The sequence below is a fragment of the Myotis daubentonii genome, chromosome 1, assembly GCF_963259705.1.
Source record: "Myotis daubentonii chromosome 1, mMyoDau2.1, whole genome shotgun sequence".
In the NCBI taxonomy this organism is placed as follows: domain Eukaryota; kingdom Metazoa; phylum Chordata; class Mammalia; order Chiroptera; family Vespertilionidae; genus Myotis; species Myotis daubentonii.
This window is the reverse complement of record NC_081840.1, coordinates 131924467-131944529: the sequence shown is the minus strand read 5'-3', so window position 1 is coordinate 131944529 and position 20063 is coordinate 131924467. Positions and strand designations below refer to the sequence as shown.

General features: G+C 43.6%; 1 protein-coding gene across 4 annotated transcripts in view; it reads right to left on the bottom strand.

Annotated features, from left to right (window-relative positions):
• PTER (phosphotriesterase related) overlaps positions 1-20063 on the bottom strand; it is a 74452-nt gene that overhangs the window by 30070 nt on the left and 24319 nt on the right. For 3 of the 4 annotated variants that reach the window (XM_059660168.1, XM_059660176.1, XM_059660187.1), the window contains 2 exons: positions 5018-5488; positions 145-410 (listed from right to left, as the gene is read on the bottom strand). In XM_059660168.1, the coding sequence (XP_059516151.1) occupies positions 145-410; positions 5018-5449 (698 nt within the window). In that variant the 5' untranslated portion in view covers positions 5450-5488. Of the gene's footprint in view, positions 1-144; positions 411-5017; positions 5490-20063 lie in introns of all 4 variants that reach the window. The other variant, XM_059660157.1, reaches the window with a different exon arrangement.

The following is a 20063-nucleotide window of genomic DNA, read 5'->3' as shown; positions in this document are numbered from 1 at the left end:
TTGTGAGGACCCGCCAGGGCTGGTAGGGGCTTCGAGGGCTAGCAGGGGCTGCGAGGGCTGGCCGAGGCAGCCAGGGCTGTGAGGGCCAAGCCCCTTGCACGAATTTCGTGCATTGGTCCTCTAGTTTGTACATAAGTTGCTTACCTATCAAGATGCGACATAACTGTTTTGGAGATGTCCATACCTACTTCTTGTAATATTCGGATAATCTGAAAGGGTGCACTTGGATTCTTTCCAGGATGAATGATAACAGGACAGCCAAGCTGAGCCTGGGCATGAGCAGTTGCGTGAAGTACCTTCCTCTCGCTCTCAGTCAGAGGCCAGGAGCAACCAATTTCTCCAATAACACCACACTTGATGCTGGTGCCATCCGCTCCGTGGAGAATTTCATTAATGAGGACATCAGTAAGCTAAGGAAGGGTGGGAAAGAAAATACCTTATAGACTGTGAAACTTCTCAACAGAGTATTGCCACAGTGTGTTAATGAACTTATTCATTTAGTTATTCATTCTACAAAAATGTATTCATCATTCATTCCATTAATATTGGTTAAGGAGAGAGGCATTTTGCTGGCCATATCTCAAATTCAGCAAGTAATTCTAAATCAAAGATTCAGTAATATCTTATTGTGATTATTTAGCAAGAAACGTATAGCTTTAGGAGATATTGGGGGGAAAATATGACTTAATGAAAGTATACTCAGATGAAAAAAAAATCTATAATTTAACCAGAGAAGCATCTATATATATAAAGAGCCAGGGTCTGTAACGACTGCAGGCTCAACCAAACACTGGAAGGGGGCTGTGGATCAGGCCCAGACAGAGGCCTGCAGAGAGAGAGGCAGGGTCTAATCCGCAGCCTCCATCTCAGCTGTTGATCAGCTGTTGCCTCTCTCTTTTTCTCCCGGCTTCTCCAGTAGCCCCGCCTCTGTTTCTCTTGGGCCTCCTTGGGGGCTGCTGATCAGCTCTACCTCTTTGATAAGGCTCAGAGATAGGCCCAGAGACGCCGACTGGCATAGAAACTGACCACTCAGAACCAAATCTGGGTGAAGTGCCAGGAGCCAATGGCTGCCTAGAAGGCGGACCTTTTGATGCTGACTGGCATAGAAACCAACCAATCAGAACCTAATCTGGGACTGCTTTGGCAGTATAGTGCATATGGCTGGCAATCAGTCCAGATATAGGGATTATGTGTTTTTGTCTGCTAAGAGCATCTCCTCCGGCTGAAAAAGGCTCTCCCCCAACCCCAATTTAAGCAATCCTATCCTAAATAATCTATCCTATCTAATAAAAGAGAAACATGGTAATTAGCCGTACCTCTGCTACCCTTCCCATTGGCTAATCAGGGCGATATGCAAATTAACTGCCAGCCAAGATGGCGGCTGGCAGCCAGGCAGCTTGAAGCGAAAATGAGGCTTGCTTGCTTCAGTGACGGAGGAAGCCAGGTTCCCTGCCTGCCGCTGCTGGCCTCTGAGCTTGCAGTTTGAAACACTGTTACAAATATAGAATCTAAACAAACTCCAGGAAACTGCTTTCAGCCAGCCGGGATCTCGGAGCTGGAGTTGAAACAGTGTTTCGATTATAGAACCCAAACAAACCAGATACCTGCTTTCAGCAGCCGAGGCCTCAGAGCTGGAGCCAAGCCTCAGAGCTAAAACTGGCCCAGAATAAAAAAGAAAAAGAAAAAAGGAGTGGTTGGGAGCTTCAGTCACCCGCCAGCCTGAAAACAGCCCTCAGCCCCTCACCCAGACTGGCCAGGCACCCCAGTGGGGACCCCCACCCAAAATGGGGTGTGACCAGCTGCAAACAGCCATCAGCCCCTCACCCAGGCTGGCCAGGCACCCAAGCGGGACCCCCACCCTGATCCAGGACATCCTTCAGGGCAAACCAACTGGCCCCCACCTGTGCACCAGGCCTCTATCCTATATAGTAAAAGGGTAATATGCTTCCCAGCACCGGGATCAGCGTGACAGGGGACAGCGCCCAAACCCCCTGATCGCCCTGCGGCTCTGTGTGTGACAGGGGGCGGGGCCACAACCTCCCTATCTGCCCTGCTCTGTTCGTGACAGGGGAAGGCACCCCAACCCCCTGATCGCCCTGCGGCTCTGTGTGTGACAGGGTGCAGTGCCCCAACCCCCTGATCGGCCCTGCTCTGTGTGTGACAGGGTGCGGTGCCCCAACCTCCCCACCCCCCACGGGCCCTGCTCTGTGTGTGATGGGGTAGAGCCATAACCTCCCCATTGGCCCTGCCCTGAGTGTGACAGGGTGCCGTGCCCCAACCCCTGATCCGCCCTGCTCTGTGTGTGATAGGGAGCGGTGCCCCAACTCCCATATCGGCCCTACTCTGTGAGTGACAGGGGGGGGCTCCTCAACCCCCTGATTGGCCCTGCTCTGTGCATGACAGGGGGGAGTTCCCCAACCCCCTGATGGGCACTGCTCTGTGCGTGACAGGGGGGAGCTCCCCAACCCCCTGATCGACCCTGCTCTGTGCGTGACAGGGTACAGAGCCCCAACCCCCCTGATGGGCCCTGCTCTGTGAGTGAAAGGGGGCAGTGCCCCAACCTCCTGATTGGCTCTGCTCTGTGCGTGACAGGGGGTGGCGCCGCAACCTCCCCATTGACCCTGCCTTGAGTGTGACAGGGGGCGGTGCCCCAACCCCCCAATCGGCCCTACCCTGAGCGTGACTGAGGGTGGCATCTCAACCTCCCGATCCGCCCTGCTCTGTGCATGACAGGGGGCGGCGCCCCAACTCCCCAATCAGCCCTGCTCTGAGCCCGACCAGAAGCTGCACCTAGAGATTGGGCCTGCCCTCTGCCACCCGGGAGCAGGCCTAAGCCAGCAGGTCATTATCTCCCGAGGAGTCCCAGACTGTGAGAGGGCACAGGCTGGGCTGAGGGACCCCCTCCCCCGCCCCCCCCCCGCCCGAGTGCACAAATTTTGGTGCACCAGGCCTCTAGTCTATACTAATAAAAGGGTAATATGCTAATTAGACTGGGTTGACCAGTCATCTTCCGGACATCCAACTTGGACAAAGCCATCTTGGTGGGGGCTGAGGCAGAGTCCATTAGAGGCAATCAGGTCGGCAGGGGAGGGCCATTGGGGGCAAGATTAGGCCAGCAGGGAGGGCCGTTGGGGGCGGGATCAGGCCAGCAGGGGAGGACACTTTGGGGCAATCGGGCCAGCAAGGGAGCAGTTAGGCATTGATAAGGCTGGGAGGGGAGTGGTTAGGGGGTGATCAGGCTGGCGGGCAGAAGCAGTTAGGGGCCATCAGGCAGGTGAGCATTTGGGAACCAGCAGTGCCGGATTGTGAGAGGGATGTCCTGGATTGTGAGAGGGATGTCCCACAGGGATTGGGCCTAAACCGGCAGTCAAACATCCCACGAGGGGTCCCAGATTGGAGAGGATGCAGGCTGGGCTGAGGGACACCCCTGTCCCCCGCACAAATTTCATGCACCGGGCCTCTAGTTTAGACATAAAAAGACTACTCTTGGATCTACATCAACTGTATCAAGTAATTCTTTAATTCCCCCTTATTTATGCATTCTTTTACCATAAAAAATTCACAGCACACAATACTGATATTGCATTTTTTTTTGTCAGATCTACAGGTCCTGCTGAGAGTAGTTGGAAGACTGTTTATTGTTGACATCATGATAGACTTCAAATAATGTAAATATATATAAAGGGAAAGGCGTGATTGGAAAGTAATGCAGATAAAGATTTGGAAAACAAAGTATTTTAAAGATTAACTGAGGCTTTGTAAAAGTTGCAACTGACATGCTAAGCCTGTTAAGCAGGCAATGAAAGATAGATAAATATATACATGTATGTCTAAACACCTACATGGATGTCTAGAAAGAGAGCACATACACATGCCCCAAAGTTCTGCTGATTATTTGTTCTTTTAGACCCTGAAAGATTTAGTTTCTTACACTCATTCTTGCTTAAGAGCTTATGACAACAACAGGGGAATGGATTTTCTTCCACCCCTCCTGTTTTATAAAAGGAGAAGGAAACATATTCCCAAATGTGCCAAGTCTCTGCCTGCCAAGTTTCACCCTACAGTGAATTTTTATGGCTGGTTATTATAAAACCCAGCAACAAAATTGAGGTTGCATAACCGAAGCTTATCATGAGAAACTGAGGTTTACAAACAGACCGGGATGCCACTGCTGAGCAGCGGTGCAGTGTACATGGATCTAAGTATTAACACGTTGGGTTTTGCAGTGACCAGAGCATTAAGATCTCCTTCCTCAATGCTTTTTTGCCGAAGACCAATTCCAGCATGTCATAATTTCAAGAGTTTCATCAAAAGGTTGATGAGACTTGGGGACTCAACAGGGTTGAGTCACACATGTAGTCACCTGTTGGGAATGGCTGAAGGCATTTCCCCAAACCTGAATAGGATACATTAAACTGATTGTTGGCTGCCAGACAGCTAAAAGGCATCTTAATCTACATGTTATTGCCTCCTACTGGCCAAATACCTGAACAGCCGTAGGCTAATTCCCCCATTCTGACAATGGACTCTGTACTAAACCCTGACCCTTTGAAGTGTATATCTCTGCCTCGCCTCAGGACAAGTTGTGTTAATAAAAAGCATGGGGTCCTGGGGACAGGGAGAACCTAAGACCTTAGGCTTAAGATCTTGGATCTTAGCTCCTTTAGCTAAGCTCCTCTGACCCCCAATGCCTTTCAAAATTATATCTCATCTCCGGACTCTTTATTAGTCTCTGGATTCCTATTAAATCTACGCACAGCCTTCTCCAGATTCCTGAACCCTTCTTGATGCTGGGACAAGAACCCCAGCACTTTTTCTTTATGGAATGAAATGTTTCTCATTTGGGTCTCAATTGGAAGATGTCCTTGCTATCTAGCAAATTTCTGTAGAATGCTCAGCTACCTGTGAGCCAATGACATTTCCAAATGTAGATGACATGTGGAGATAATCCAACATCTGAATTCTGGCTATTCGGAATGTCTATGCAAATATTGTCAAAGAACTTAGGGCTTCCTACCTGCTCCACAGACATGGCTCTGGTCTCTGAAGAGTGAGTTGCATCCACATAAAACCCAGCGCCTGCTACGATGTGGACACCGGTCTCCTCTGCAAGCCGCTTCAAAGTCTGCACGTCCCGGCAAATCCCTGTGGTGGTGTTCTCCACCATGGCCCCTCCGCCGCTGGCTTTAAAATACAACAATTCTTCTTTGATGGCTTCGGTCTCCTGATTCAACTGAAGATTCTCTTTATGGGAATAAGGGTTTTTCCGAACCCAAAACAAATTTTTCATCATAATAGGTTCCTTAGAGATAGCTTCGTGAGGTGGAGGAGGTGGGTAGTAACAGCAGTCAAAGGTCATTGTCAAATGTTCATGGGTCAGAGTGCGGCCCAGTTTGCTTGGCTCCAGTAGTCCCAAAACAGTTTGGACTTTGCCACTTAAAGAAGACATTTCTGAGGGTACCCGGAGATGCTCTAAAAGGAGTATTTTCTGGAAAAAAGGAAACTATAGTCAGAAAATTTAACACACACATAAATTCTTTCCATAGGGGACGGGAGGCTGTGAATGTATAACCCGTGTAAGAAAGAAATCAGTGAAACTAGAAATACGATCTCACTTATCATCCTGCCGCAGCCGGGGTCTGTCCCTGTAAATTGCGGGAGCTCAGTGCAGCGCTCAGTGACACGCACGGTGGTAAGTGTCCCGACCACCTCCCCTGGGACTCCTCTGCCTGATCAAATCCCAGCCTCATCTACTGGAAAGATTTCTTGATATTCAGTTCATATTTTTCTTTTGCTTAATTTTATCTCATTAGTCATAGCTATGCTTCCCTGGATAATGCAACAATAATCTCCACTTAAAAAACCTTTATAATCATAACATATCAAAACCAGCCATCATGCATCAGAACTGTTTCATTTGTCATTTCCCAGCTAAATTAAATATACTGGGGCTACTGGTGATTCCATTAGTCATTTACTGTCCAAAGGAACAAACTTTTGTGGAAGGTCCACCATGTGCCAGAAATTGAAGCTAGAAAGAGGAAAAAGACAAAATATCCAACCTTGATGATTTCACAGATTATTCCCCAAAAGACAACTCAGGGAGGAGGAGGGGGGCACCTAGGTTTAACAATGGAAAAACAAACAAACCTCTTCACTCTTGATGTTTTATTTTATCTATGGCACATAGAAACACACTTTGAAAATAAAGCTAAAAATCCTAGTCATAATGAAAGCACCTATGATTTATTGAAACTGAAATCTGCTCTCTCTAGAAAGAGTAAGTACCTCTTCCTTTATCCTGTATTTACTTTAGTTTGTAACACAAGTTAAGTTTTCACCGTTTCTATCAGTAACAGCAAGAACCCCAACCGCAGCACTTCCATTTGAAAGCACTTTTCTGAAACAAAGGGATTTTACTCGGAAAGAAGCAGGGGCTACTGAAAGTGGTGGCCAAGAGCAAACCCAGTGTTCCCTCCACACACAGCACCAACCAGACACAACAGAGGACAGTGAAAAAACTGACTGGGAACTGTGAAAAAGTGCCTTTGGAAGCTCTCAAATTGTTCTTTTAGAAGACATTCTGAAATCGCTTTTCCCCACATCCTTCTGAGGACCTTCTCTGACTTTCTGAGCATCAGTTTTCTCATCTGTGAATGAGAATAACAATGCACATTTCATAGGCTTTCATAATGAAATTAGGTGCCATAGACAGAAAGACATGCAAAAGCGCATAGCACACATTGGATAAATAGTAGCTTTGTTTTGCTAGTTCAAAGAACAATTATGTGTGTGTAGGTTATTTCTTTTCAGAGGGAGTGGTTGTTGAGAGAGGCGATCATTTGGGGGAGCAATGGGTACAGGACAAATTTGTAATGGGCACAGTGAAAACAAGTCAGGGTTGGAGAAAAGGGAGTACTGAGATAAAGTCCAATTACATCAAGCCACTGCAATTATCTGAAGCCCAGGTGTTTGATACATATTGGCCCACAATGTGTAAATGATTGATTGAGGCCATTTAACAGAGAACTTTAGAGCTTGGGGCTAGCATGGACATTTGTTTTTGGTTGATAATGGTCTTCAGCAAGACACGCTCCCAATATCGCAATAATTTCCATGGTGATGAAAGAGGAATTTTAGGGGAACATAGGCAGGTTTAGAGACTTTTTAGAATAGGGTCCATGCAAAAAAACAACAACATAGTTCTATAGACAGGGAGAAGGTACATCTCCATAACACAACGAAGCCAGGGGCAGTTACATTTCCATAAGACAAGGGAGCAGCAACAGGTATATTTCCATAAGACAAGGGAACTGGAAGTAGCCAAAAAAGGTCTATATTTACAAAATAAAGAAGAAGGAAGAAAGCCCAAAAGGAATAAGAGGGCAACGAGGGAGGAGAGCCTCAGGAGTTACTATAGTAACCAATATGAAAGGGAATATTGACCAATCAGAAGGGATATCAGGGCACAGGAACTTTATAAACCATGGAAACTCAGTGGGACCCATTCCCTCTCCCTACTTGGGAGTCTGTACTCTTCTTTAATAAATTTCCACCTTTGCTATACCACCTTCTGTCTGTGGATTCATTCTTCGACTCCAGCGGACAAAGAATCCGGGTTCCAGTCCAAAAATTCCCTATCAGTGATCAGGATGAAAGAGGATGGTATCTGTTTAGAGAACTACTAAGTAGCTGCCAGTCACTTCACAGGGCATAGTTTTCATTGATGTCGAGGAACTCTCTGTTCAATACTGCCTATTCCCTGTTACTGAGAGCAAAGTCTGCATAGCTAGTTCCTTCAGTTGATGAAACCACAGCACAATTAATAATCAGCTCACTCTTCTATGAGAGTTCATTTACTCTTTCCTTCCTTTTGGCTGATGTTCTTGCACATGTGCTCCTAGCGGGTCACTGGGGGGCTGAAACTTGAAAAAATTGATCATACACCATCATTTTTCCTAGAAGAGTACCAACCTGCATATTCAATTGATAGAAATTTGAAAGAGCAAGGTTGGTAAGTTTTAAGCTCACAAGCTGTGAGTCTTTGTGGAAAAAACACACAAAAAAACACCTTCAGAAAGGTCATCTCTTCTGGGAATTTCCTGCAAACGCTCTCGGCAGGATGAGCTGTTGCTGTATGATAAGACACAATGTGTACAGAACAAGCCGTAGCCACCAGGCTCTAAGCTGGACTGTGTCTTTTAGTCGGATAAGATAGAACTCACGGCCACTGTGCAGCGAGGGAGCTGTCTTCCCACCACAGCCAGCCTGGGAGTGGCGCTCTTCTCAGTGCACAGGCCAGGCTGTTAGGGGCCTGCCTCCTTAGAGATGAGAGTTCACAGACAAGGAGGGCAGCACTGGGCAAGGAGAGCTGCAGAACACAACTGTGCAGACAGGAGTGAATCCCACCCCCCAGCCCCCACAAAGAAAGCAGGCTTCGGCCATTCTGTGGAAAATCCATGGGAAGCTGCTTTGTTCAGTATTAGCGCACACAGAGGGTAGTGGGACAAGGGACAACTGGAGCTATAAACACGTTTGTCACAGTTTTGTTGTACTTCCAATGTGAAATCTGAGCAGAGAGAGAGAGATGGAGGATTGGCTGTAATTATTCTCACAGCCTAGTTAAAGGGGGACAGCCTTCTAATTCTAGGGGGTGTAGACTTGTTATGGGTGGGGCGCTCTCTGTGTCCCCACCTGTTGCCGGTGGAAGGGAATTCTTGTGATGTCACAAGTAATTTTCTAAGACTCGCATGGGAGAATGAATATTTATTTTCATGGAATTAAACCCCTGCATTTCCAAGGCCCCCCTCCCTCTGTCCTAGCATGGAAGAAGTCCAGCTATGTTTTCAGCAGAGCTAGGATTAAAGTTACTGCCCTGAGTCTCCATTCAAAATAGCACATTCCAGTCCAGCATGTGGCTAGATCAGCCTGTGTTCCCAGTTGCAGTCCCTTGCGGGTGGGGTCCGCATGCAGCTTCTAGGGCCACATGGCTACGGAGGGAGCATAGCTGAGTGCAAGAAAGCAGGAGCAAAGCCAGAGGAACAACAGAGAGAGAACTCCTTTGTCTGGGGATTATGTATTCCTCAATTTTTGTGGGCTTGCATTCGCTTCACCCCTCTAGCCAATGATCTTTGTTCCCAGGTTAGATGAACAGGCAATCACCTTCCCTACATCACCGGACTCCATTGCTCACGCACCCATTTCCCCCTTTGTTCTAACCCTTCCCGCAGTGATTTGCAGGGAATGGGCTGCTGGTTCCCTGTGGAGTGTAAAGTTGCAGCTTCCTGGTGAAGCTGCCCAGATGACCATGGTTATAATGTCAGCCTCCCTTTGCTCCTTCCTACTATAAATACATAGCTAATTACAACAGTAAAAGAATAAAAAAAAATAGACCATTAAAAAAAAAAAGGAGCAAAAAAAGAAGAGACTCAGAAAACAGCACTGAACTGAAAACCAGAGACAATATGTAGGCTTTGTCATTTTTAGAAATACGTGCATGAATTAACTTTTATAAACTATGGAAATTTGCCAAGTTGTTGGAGATTTGTTGGTGGGTGGATAGTCTGGAGGCGACTTAGTTCCACTGAGATTTCATCCTGGTAATTATGCTTACAATTTTTATTTCTGCTTGGGTCGAATATCCATGTCGATTACATTTCACATTTCAGAGGCTAGGACTTCCTGAATATCTTTCATATGAATGAGTGGAATTCATGGCCATCTGCTCTTTTCCCACCCCTGCCTCTGCTGCATCCAGCCCCAGACCTGGTTAAAGGACCCTGCTTTACAGTTTTAAATGCGATGGTCAAATTGGCAAGTTGATGTTTGGTGAATTGGTTTTGCTGCCAGACTAAAGGGGTCCAGTTACCTGAGTGAATCAAAGCCCAGTAAGACATGAACAGGAGGCTGCAGCAGAGAAAGCCAGGGTTTGTGTTAGGAAGTGGCCCACAGGTGGAGACTCAGCTGAGCTCATGCTCACGACCTGGCTCCCCAATGGCTTCGAGGGGACGTGTTATACAGAGGAAAATCATTAGTCATGGTGCCCAGGGAGTCAGGGTCACAATCAGCGTGGTGGTCTCTACTGATTGGGTGGCCCTAGGATCAGTGCATCCAGCGCTGTGGTCAGCCATGGCATTATTTGTCTGGTTTCACAGCTTTTCTGGGCCTGAAGCTGAAACCAACTGAGGACTAGATGTTATCCCTACTTTTACCAAAACTCTGTCTCTGAGGCCAACAGACCTGAGATTTTGTTCCTATGATTATTGATGCTGATCAGAACCTCATTGTCCTGAGGGCTTAATGCGCTGGGCTCCTAGTTAAAGAAATAAAGGTTCTATGTGGTTACAATTTTCACTGCCCTAACAACTGTGCAAGCTTGAATCCCCATAATAAATCCCTCAATCCATTTCACTTATCCTTGCTTTCCTTCCCTGGTCAAACCCTGATTTTTAAAAATGGAAGGCATTCCAGAGTTTTATGCAGGAGAAGGCATGAAATGAATAATCTGGCAGCCATGTAGAGAACGGGGGGAAGGTGGCTCAGTGGGTGTTGCTAGGATGTGGAATGAATTAGGTGGTGGCTTGGTCTGAGATGACATCAGTGCAGATGGTGAGAAAGCAGAAACAGGAAGAGCTACAGCAGATGGAAGTTTCTAACTAGACTTGCTGGTGCTACAAAAGTTCTCCCAAATAAATGGACTCCTATGAAAAAACTGCAGGCTGGTGCAAATCTGTGGGCACTTCTGGTTTTTGTTTGTTTGTTTGTTTTTTATGGGTTACATCACACAGAGTGGCCACTCTATGAACACTGCACTTAAAGCTGACATTTGATTTATAACCAAAATATTTTTAAAACCACACAATATTTTTTAAAGCTTTTTTGAGTACATGATGTGCAGGTTCAACGTGACATATCTTCTCTCAAACAGAATTGGTCTGGTGGTTGAACAATGGTGACACAAGGATTTCTTCCTCACATACATCACCACACGGCCACTTGCCCAGGTATTTATGGCAAATGGCTCTACTGCATGGAGATCTATAACTTTTCATATTAAACATTGTCAAAAAATCAATAACCATGCCTGAATAAAGAGAAATAAATCCAACCGCTTTAGTACAGAGAACAATGATGGGACCCAGCAAGTTCCTCAAACAAAACAAAGCCACTGAGAGATACAAATGAGCAGCTTGTATCTTCTTTCAGAGGAAAGGAGTGGGTTCATTCCCAAGCTTCCCCCCCACCTTTTTTTTTCTATTTGACTAAGGAAGTAGAAGAGGAAACCTAGGCGTATTTCCAAATTCCAGATAACAAACATGAAGATGGTGGCAGAGATATACCCAGGAAGTGACACTCCTGGACAAGGGCATTCAGAGGAGCCCTGCCCTGCACTCCTTGATGTGAACAGTCAGTGGCGATTACTAAATCCAGAAATCCCATCGAGCTACTCAACAGAAGGCATCAGTCTTGTGGCTTAATTGACTCTTTTGTCAAAAACATGTCAACTGGCCAGCCTTGTGAGTCACACACACTTTGACTTTGGTAAAAGTACTATAGTCACGTGACACATAACAACGTTTCGGCCAACAATGGACTACATATTCCACAAGGTTATAATGGAGGTGAACAATTCCTATTGCCTAGTGATGGCATAGCTATCCTAACATAGTAGCACGCATTATTCACGTGTTTGTGGTGATGCTATTGTAAACAAGCCCACCACACTGCCAGTTGTATAAAAGTACAGCACATACAATTATCTTCAGTACGTAACACTTGATAATGATAATAAATGACTATGCTTCTGGTTTATGTATTTGCCATCCTCTACTTTTAACTATTAGTTTAGAGTCTACTATTTCTACTTATCCAAAAAAAAGTTTGCTATGACACAACACATTGTGATAGCTGGCAGCAGCCTCATACATCTTGTGTTTATCGTGTTTCTTGATTGCATCATTTTCTCTTGTGCTTGATTTGATTTCAAAATGTTTTGTACAGTAACATACTATACAGGCTTGTAGGCTAGGAGCAATAGCTTGACCATAGGCCTGGGTGTGTAGTAGGCTATACCATCTAGGTTTCTGTAAGTGCACTCGATAATGTCCCCACGAAAAAAATCACCTAGCGACACATTTCTCAGAATATATCTTTGTCGTTAAGCTGTACGTGACTGTACTGGCTTCTTGAATTTGTTATCTGTTTAGTCAACAAACTGGAAGTGTTTTCTCCTTAATAAAAGAAATGGTGTGAGGGAGGGGGAGGGGAGGAGGAAGAAGAGTGGACAAAGGGAGCACGGCTCACTGCCTATGACAGTAACGCCCCGAAGCTGGAGGAGAGCAGCGCTGCCAGAGCCCTGCCGCAGAGCTGACCTTTACGTCCGTCTCCATTTAGAAAACAGCACATCGCAGTCTTCCTCATTCTCAGAGGGCTCCACACTCAGTGCTGTGAGAACGTTTCATGTAAATTTCTTGATTTGGCTACTCACATAGGATCCTGGGAGTGAAACATCACACCAAGTGATCCAATAAACAGTTACAACTTCTTCTCCGTGAAGAACGCTTCACATGAGAAGTTAGTTTTCAGCTTTTTATAGAAGAAATTTTCTCTTCCATGGGTTCCTAGCTATGGGCTGTCTCCTATTTTGAGCAAACTGCACAGCTGGTCCTTAACTGTATTTAGCAATTAAATGCTTAAAATTTGTGTTTTAATTCCTGGCAAATCACAAATTACTGTTTTAAACACATAAATTATCTGTATTCCTCACACAATTTCATTTGAAAGGCTATTCTTAATGTGGCTTTGTGTAGTTGAAAGAACAGTAGATTCAGAGTCAGAGCTCTTGGCTCTTCCACTAAATAGCTGTGTGACTTTGGCAAGTTACTTAACAACTCTGAGCCTGATTTCCCATTTTGTGAAATGAAGGGATTAGACCAGATGACCTCCATACTTCTGTGATATCCTTTAACCTGAAAGGGATAGTATTGACTTTCTATAGATCATTTACTATCAAGGAAGGCTGTGCTTTAAGTAATTTTTAAAAATGTTTATTTTACATACATGTGCCTACGTACATATCCATGTAATGAGAGAGAATGAGTGAATTTTATTCATTAACTATCAGTCGCATTCATTAATTATCAATGAAGGCTGCACTTTAAGAATGTTTTTTAAATGTATATTTTATATGCATGTGGATGCATACATACATGTACATGGAGAGATAGACACTGAGACAGAGAGATTATATGAGTGAACTTAAGTTTTAGATCCTTGTAAGTTTATAAGGAAACTCTAAGAGGGATAGGTAACCCTGAACCTGGAGTCCTGACTCCAAAGTTTCCTAGCTGTGTGACTGTAGAAAACTTAAAAGCTTAGGATGAATTAGTTTTCTTATTTGAAAACTAGAATAATATCTACTGCATGAGATTTGGAATGAAGAGCAAATAAGATTATATGTAAAAGCATAACCTAAATTATAAATGTTCAGAATTACTACACTCCAAACTTTGAATTATTTCCTCAATATTTGCTGAGTATCCTTAGGCAAATGAACCTAAACTTGTTCTTAAAAAAACCACTACCAATAAAGAGGGTGAAGTTTCTTAATCAAACGGAGGTTCTAATTTTGCTTATAAATGAAGGCCTTCACTGAAGGCCTGTGATTGTTAAAAGCAGATTGACTATTGAGATTGACATCAGAATTCATTAGGCTTTTGTACATGACCCACCGAAGTGATTGAAGCTATCGGAGGTCCTCAGTATCCATGATAATTGATGCTGGAAATGCCTGTTTAAATGGACGCACTTAATACAGTGTGTCAGCTGGTCTCCATGGATGGCTTTCAGTGAACCCTACCTTCCAATATTCAAATCCTCATGCAGCTCCCTTCCACACTGAACCTGAGCTGGCCTGCGACTCGCTTCAGCCAATAGAATGTGGCAGAAGTGATGCTCTATGTCAGTTCGGGACACAAATCTTTGGAAGTAGTTTTTGCTTCTGTTCTTTGGGGAACCTTGAGCTGCAAGGTAGGAAGTTTAGCTACCCTCCCAGATGGAAAAGGAGAGACTCCGAAATGACATGGGGGTGGGGGGGAGGAGAGAAAGAGAGAGAGAGAGAGAGAGAGAGAAAGCGCTCCCAGTCACCCCAGGGTCCCCACTGAGCTCAGCCTGTGGCCGGCTCTGTGAAGGTATCAGAAAAGTGAGTGAATTATCTTGAACATTCTAACCCAGCCAACATTTCACATGACTGCAGGCTCAGTTGCAGCCAACCCAGCAGAGTCTGGCTAACCCACAGAACTATGGGAGACAAGAATAAAATAGTTATTGTTTGAAACTAGTGTTTTGGGGATGGTCTGTTACATAGTAAGAGACAAACATTAAATAATTAGTCACATTTTAAGGACTTGATTAAGATTTCAAATTAGAAAAATAAGATAAATATAATAAAAAATAAGTCATAATTATAAATATGTCCTGATTGTGAGAACAAAAAATTAATTAAATGTTGGATTTCGGGGGGACAAAATTATAAGATATGACATCCTTCACTTGGCTTTTACATCTCAGTTTTGAAAAATGTTATTGAAAAAATATTTCTGAAGACTTTATTGTTTTTTTTTGTTTGTTTTGTTTTTTTTTATCAAGGTCCTCTATTAACCCATTGTCAAGCAACTTATTCTCTTTGGAGGCACATATCCTGATACTTTCCATGCCAGTGTCTCTCTCTTCCTGTCACATCCTCATGGGGCTTTCTATGTGTTTCCGCATTTCTCAGATATCACTTCCATGAACTTCATGACAAACTGCATCTTTTTAAAAAGTCTTCAATTTTACTTTGCAATCTTTTTGCATTATATTACTTCATATTTATGAATATCTACAGTATTTGGCCAGAGCTGAAGAAAAGGATGCTGAGATGCTAAGCAGGAACAGAAATTAGCATTTAGGAAATAGGAATGCTTGCATGGGAATTCACTTTTGAGTGGTCAGTTTATTGGCGCATAGGTTTGTTTTATCTAAGCAGCCTGTTAACTGGGGCTGGGGGGCACTCACATTGAAGATATCATATAACGAGGTTTAACAGTGTATCACAGCACATGCCATACAGGACCTAACTGATCTATTAAGGAATTTTTCTCTGACTATGTGGTGAGTGTGTGTGTGAAAGAGAGAGAGAGACGAGAGAGAGAGAGAGAGAGAGAGAGAGAGAGAGAGAGAGAGAGAGAGAGAAATCGGGGTCTCTCTTTTATCTCCTATGCTTATATAGTACCTAATATTTGATTTGCATCTGTAAAACTGAACTAAACTGAGTAGAGAGGAAGATAGTTGACCCCTGAACAATGTGGGGGTGCAGACTCCCAGAGAGTTTAAAATCTACATATAACTTTTGATTCCCCAAAAACTTAATTACAGTTCTCCCATTGGTCCATGAACCCCAGATACCAAAATTCTTAATGCTCAAGTCTCTCATATAAAATGATAGAGAACAACATAGTATACAGTCAGCCCTCTGACCCTTGGATTCAACCGACTATGAATAAAATCAGTATTTTGGATCCACAGCAGGGAACACAAGGATGCAAACTGTGGGCATGGAGGGCCAACTATATATTTATTGAAAACAAATCCGAGTATAAGAGTATCCACACATGTCAAACCTGTGTTGTTCAAGGGTCAACTATAATTAGTTTATGCCTTAATTAAGAATGAATAAAAGCCAACAGTTTTGTTCTAAAATGAATAAGCAAAATTTACTATAAATCTGAAATTCCAATAAGATTAAAAATTTTCTTTTTTTTGTTGCTGAAGTTTACAAGTGAAATGAGCACATAATATGTAGAACCAGATTCCATTTCCCATTGGATTAAACTGAAAGGGCGAGGGCTATGCCCTCCATCCTACCCTGGATCCTCCATGTTGGGGCGGAGGCCATGTGCTCAGAAGAGTGCCTTCTTCCCGGAAACCCAGGCCCCTGCTGGCCACGCCCGGGATTTCTTTGAACTAGCCAATGACAAGCAAGGGATGTGCGCGCCATAGAGATGACCACATCCTGTGTAACAAGACCCGACTTGGCGCCTGGCCAATCGGCAAGGCCCACAGCTAGCTCCCTCCCCTCACTATTAAAGCCCTGATTTTCTCATGGATATCACTCGGTTTTCCGGTTGCTGCGTCGGCTGGAAGCCCGGGTCGGGTTAGCTAACTCAATAAAGGACCTTCTGCTTTTGCATCGGACTGGCTCCCTGGCGTGGTATCTTGGGGATCTTGAATTCTGGGCATAACAAAACTATCCTGCAAATAATTACTTTTTATTTATTTATTTATTTATTTATTTATTTATTTATTTATTTATTTAATTAGTTTTACATTGGTGTGTTTGTTTTTTAAAAATATATTTTTATTGATTTCAGAGAGGAAGGAATAGGGAGCGAGATATAGAAACATCCATGATGAGAGAAGAATCATGGATCGGCTGCCTCCTGCACATCCCCGACTGGGGATCGAGCCCACAACCTGGCATGTGCCCTTGACCGAATCGAACCTGGGACCTTTCAGTTCGCAGGCCAACACTCTATCCACTGAGCCAAACTGGGTAGGGCACTTTTTATTTTATATCCAAATAGATATCACAGTCTAGTTGAAATTACATGTTCTTAGTAATATCAATGAAGGGAGTAGTGGCTTCATACATAACATTCTCATGCCTATAAACTAAACCTGAAGCATGATGCATTTTTAAAAGTAATTTTCAGAAGATACAATACAAAGTAATACTATCGAAATGCCCCAAAATTAAATAACTATTTATTTGGAATTACTGCTATCAAATAAAACCCAAACATGAGGGATTGGGATGCATGGTTTCAGTTTTGTGCAACTGTGCTAAGTAATAACATTTAAAATGTATAACATATTTAAGGTTACACTTTCAACACAGAAACCATCAACTAACTAACCATTTGTAATTTTTCATGAATACAGATCTAGCTTCACACTTCAGGAAAAAGCTGACCATTTAAATGGCAACTTAGTCCTAAAAGCTAACAGACGTGATCACTGTGGGTATCCAACAGAAAGTGTCACTTGGGAGACACTTAAAACTAATACAATATTGCCAATTATAGTTTAAAAAAAACCCCAGCTGGTCCATTGATTGGTTTGTGAAAGATAAGCAAGACCACAGAGTGTGGTGATATGATGGTCCTCCTACACACAGTACTGGCAAAAAATGCAAATTTGCCCAACTTTTTTGAAAAGCAGTTTAATAATATGCATCTAAAGTCCATTAATGTTACTGTGCCACTGGGAATCTGTCTCAAGGAAACATTTAGAGACATGTAAAAATTATTTATGCACAAAGATTTCATTATGGCATTACTTAGAATAGAGGCCAAAATATTCTATAATATGGGACTGTTTATATAAATGATGGAACATTATGCTAACACTCAAGTTATAGTCTCAAAGACTACTTAATGACATAGGAAAATACCCTTATTATAACATGTGAAAAATCAAATACAAAACTACTTAAAGCATTATAAATTTATTGAGAGTGTATGTATCTACATATATGTAGAGCTTCAGCAGAAACACTAAACTGTTACTTGTATCTTTGGGTGGTAGAAGGACAAAATAAGTACTTTTTTTCTTCATTACAATTTAATGTATTTTCCAGTTTTTAATGTTTATCTATTTAATCTATTAGTAAAAGGGGATAAAATGGGAAAAGATAAATGTTACCAATGTAAATCTATGTGATGCTTATACTAAGGTCACATCTACATATATAAAAAGCCAGGGTTTGTAATATCCAAAACGACCAACGGACAACCAAACACCAGGTTAGGGAGCTGAGGAAGCGGGAGCTGTGGGCCCAAATGACCAAAGGACCGGTCCAGCTCCCATGGCGGGGTGGGGGCTGTGAGCGTGGGGGTTCACGGGACAGGGGCCACGGAGGTGGAGGGGTGACTCTGGCCCTGATTGCAGCTAGGCTAGGGAACCCGCATGGTTTAATCATGTGCCGGGCCTCTAGTGTAAAATAACAGAATACGGATTGTGACTCCTCCAACTAAAATACACAGGCAGGCGAGAGCTATTTCAAATTCTTCTTTATTATCACAGAATTGCTAATTTGCCAATCATGCCCAAGATTTTACATTGTTTGTATACAAATATTTCTGATTAAATTGCATGCCTTTCCAGTGGCTGTGGTTCACTTGGATTAAATCCAAACTGTTTGACGAGTCCTTCATGGACTGCTTTAGACTCCAGTGGAGATTCTGGAGCCCAGGGAGGATTCTGGCAAAGGTTGAGCAGCCAGAGTAGTTTTAATCACAGTCAAGCCACACAAGGATCAAGATCCCCCTGTTGAACACAGTCCAGTGTGGGGTAGGCAGGCAGATGGGGATTGACAAGAAGACGTTTCATAAGAAAGTGTCAGAAATTATAAAGTACTAGAGGCCCGATGCACAAACTTTCTGCAAGAATAGGCCTTGCCTCCCCTGGCTGCCGGCACCAGCTTCCCTCTGGCACCCAGAACCCAGGCTTCATCCAGATGGACGTCTGGTCTAATTAGCATATTATGCTTTTATTATTATAGATGAGTCATCATTTATTCATAAGTGAAAAAAGAGGGACCAAAAAAAAAAATTTCATGTAAAGATAAACCATATCAGGACAAAACATAAAAAGAATCTTTTTTAAAGGAGGGTTAACAATCTTTGACAGGTTAGCAGAAAACAATAAAATAAATGAAATAAAAACAGTTATCATAGATTCAATAAATATTCATTGGGCCCAGTACTAGGCAGATAGAGCCTAAGGAAGATGCAAAGATAAATAAGAGAGAACTCCCATGCTCATTTCAAGGGTAGAAATCAACAACAATGCCTTTTGTTCATTTACTAAGTACCATTTACTGAGTTCCTACTCTGTATCAAGTGCTACAAAAGCACTTTATCTTTCTTATCTGCTGGGTTGATATTATATGAGGAAATGGAGGCCAAGAAAAGGGAAGAAACTTGTCTAGAGTCACAGAGGTGGAGAGCTGCAATTTGAACCTGGGTCTGCTCAGGGAATGCCAAATATTGATTATGATTAGCACTTCATAGAGAGTTCTGTTGGGGTCAGACAGTTTAGCCTATGATTATGACAATCGAATCACACTGATTGGATAATTACTTGGTGCCAAACACAGCACCTGGCAATGTCCATGTCCTCAGGTAGAATTTAGACATCTGCATTCTCTACTTCCTTTCTATCACTACTTCACCCAATTGCCCATGTGACAAAAGAACCCAAATTTCATCAAAGACTCCTGCCTCGCTCACAAGTACTTGATTTCTAAGTGGCCTAAATCCCACCATTTTCGCAGCTCTTTAATTCATCATTTCCTCTTCCTCCTCATGACCCAGAGGTTCTCAACCTGTGGGTCGAGATCCCTTTGGGGGTCAAACGACCCTTTCACAGGGGTCGCCTAAGACCATCGGAAAACACATATATAATTACATATTGTTTTTGTGATTCATCACTACGATTTAATTATGTTCAATTTGTAACAATGAAATTGGGGGTCACCACAACATGAGGAACTGTATTAAAGGGTCGCGGCATTAGGAAGGTTGAGAACCACTGTTAGCCACTGCGTTGGCTGGAACAACCACCTCTCACAGGGATCACAGTAAGAGCTTCTAGACTTGCCCTGAGCCTTTCTGATGTGCCTTGACCACGCCTACTGAGGACTCTAAAACCCAGACAGAGCTGGATGTGTCTCTTCTGTGGCCCTGCCAACACTGAGAAGTAAATCTGAGCCTGGAGCTTGGTGTGCCCCCGGGGCCCACTCTGGGCCCTGGAGTGTTGAACTGCCTGCCTGTCCTTCTCTGGACTCAACATGTCTGCACTGGTCTCATGTCTTTGAATGTGTTTTTGCCTCTTTTATTCTGAGTTTTACCAACCCAACCCACTCCGCTCTACCTCTCCACCCCTTTCCTCTGCTGGCTGACTTCTCCTGTACCTGTGGGTGGGGCTTTGACACCATTTCTAATTAGAATCTTTTCCTGGTG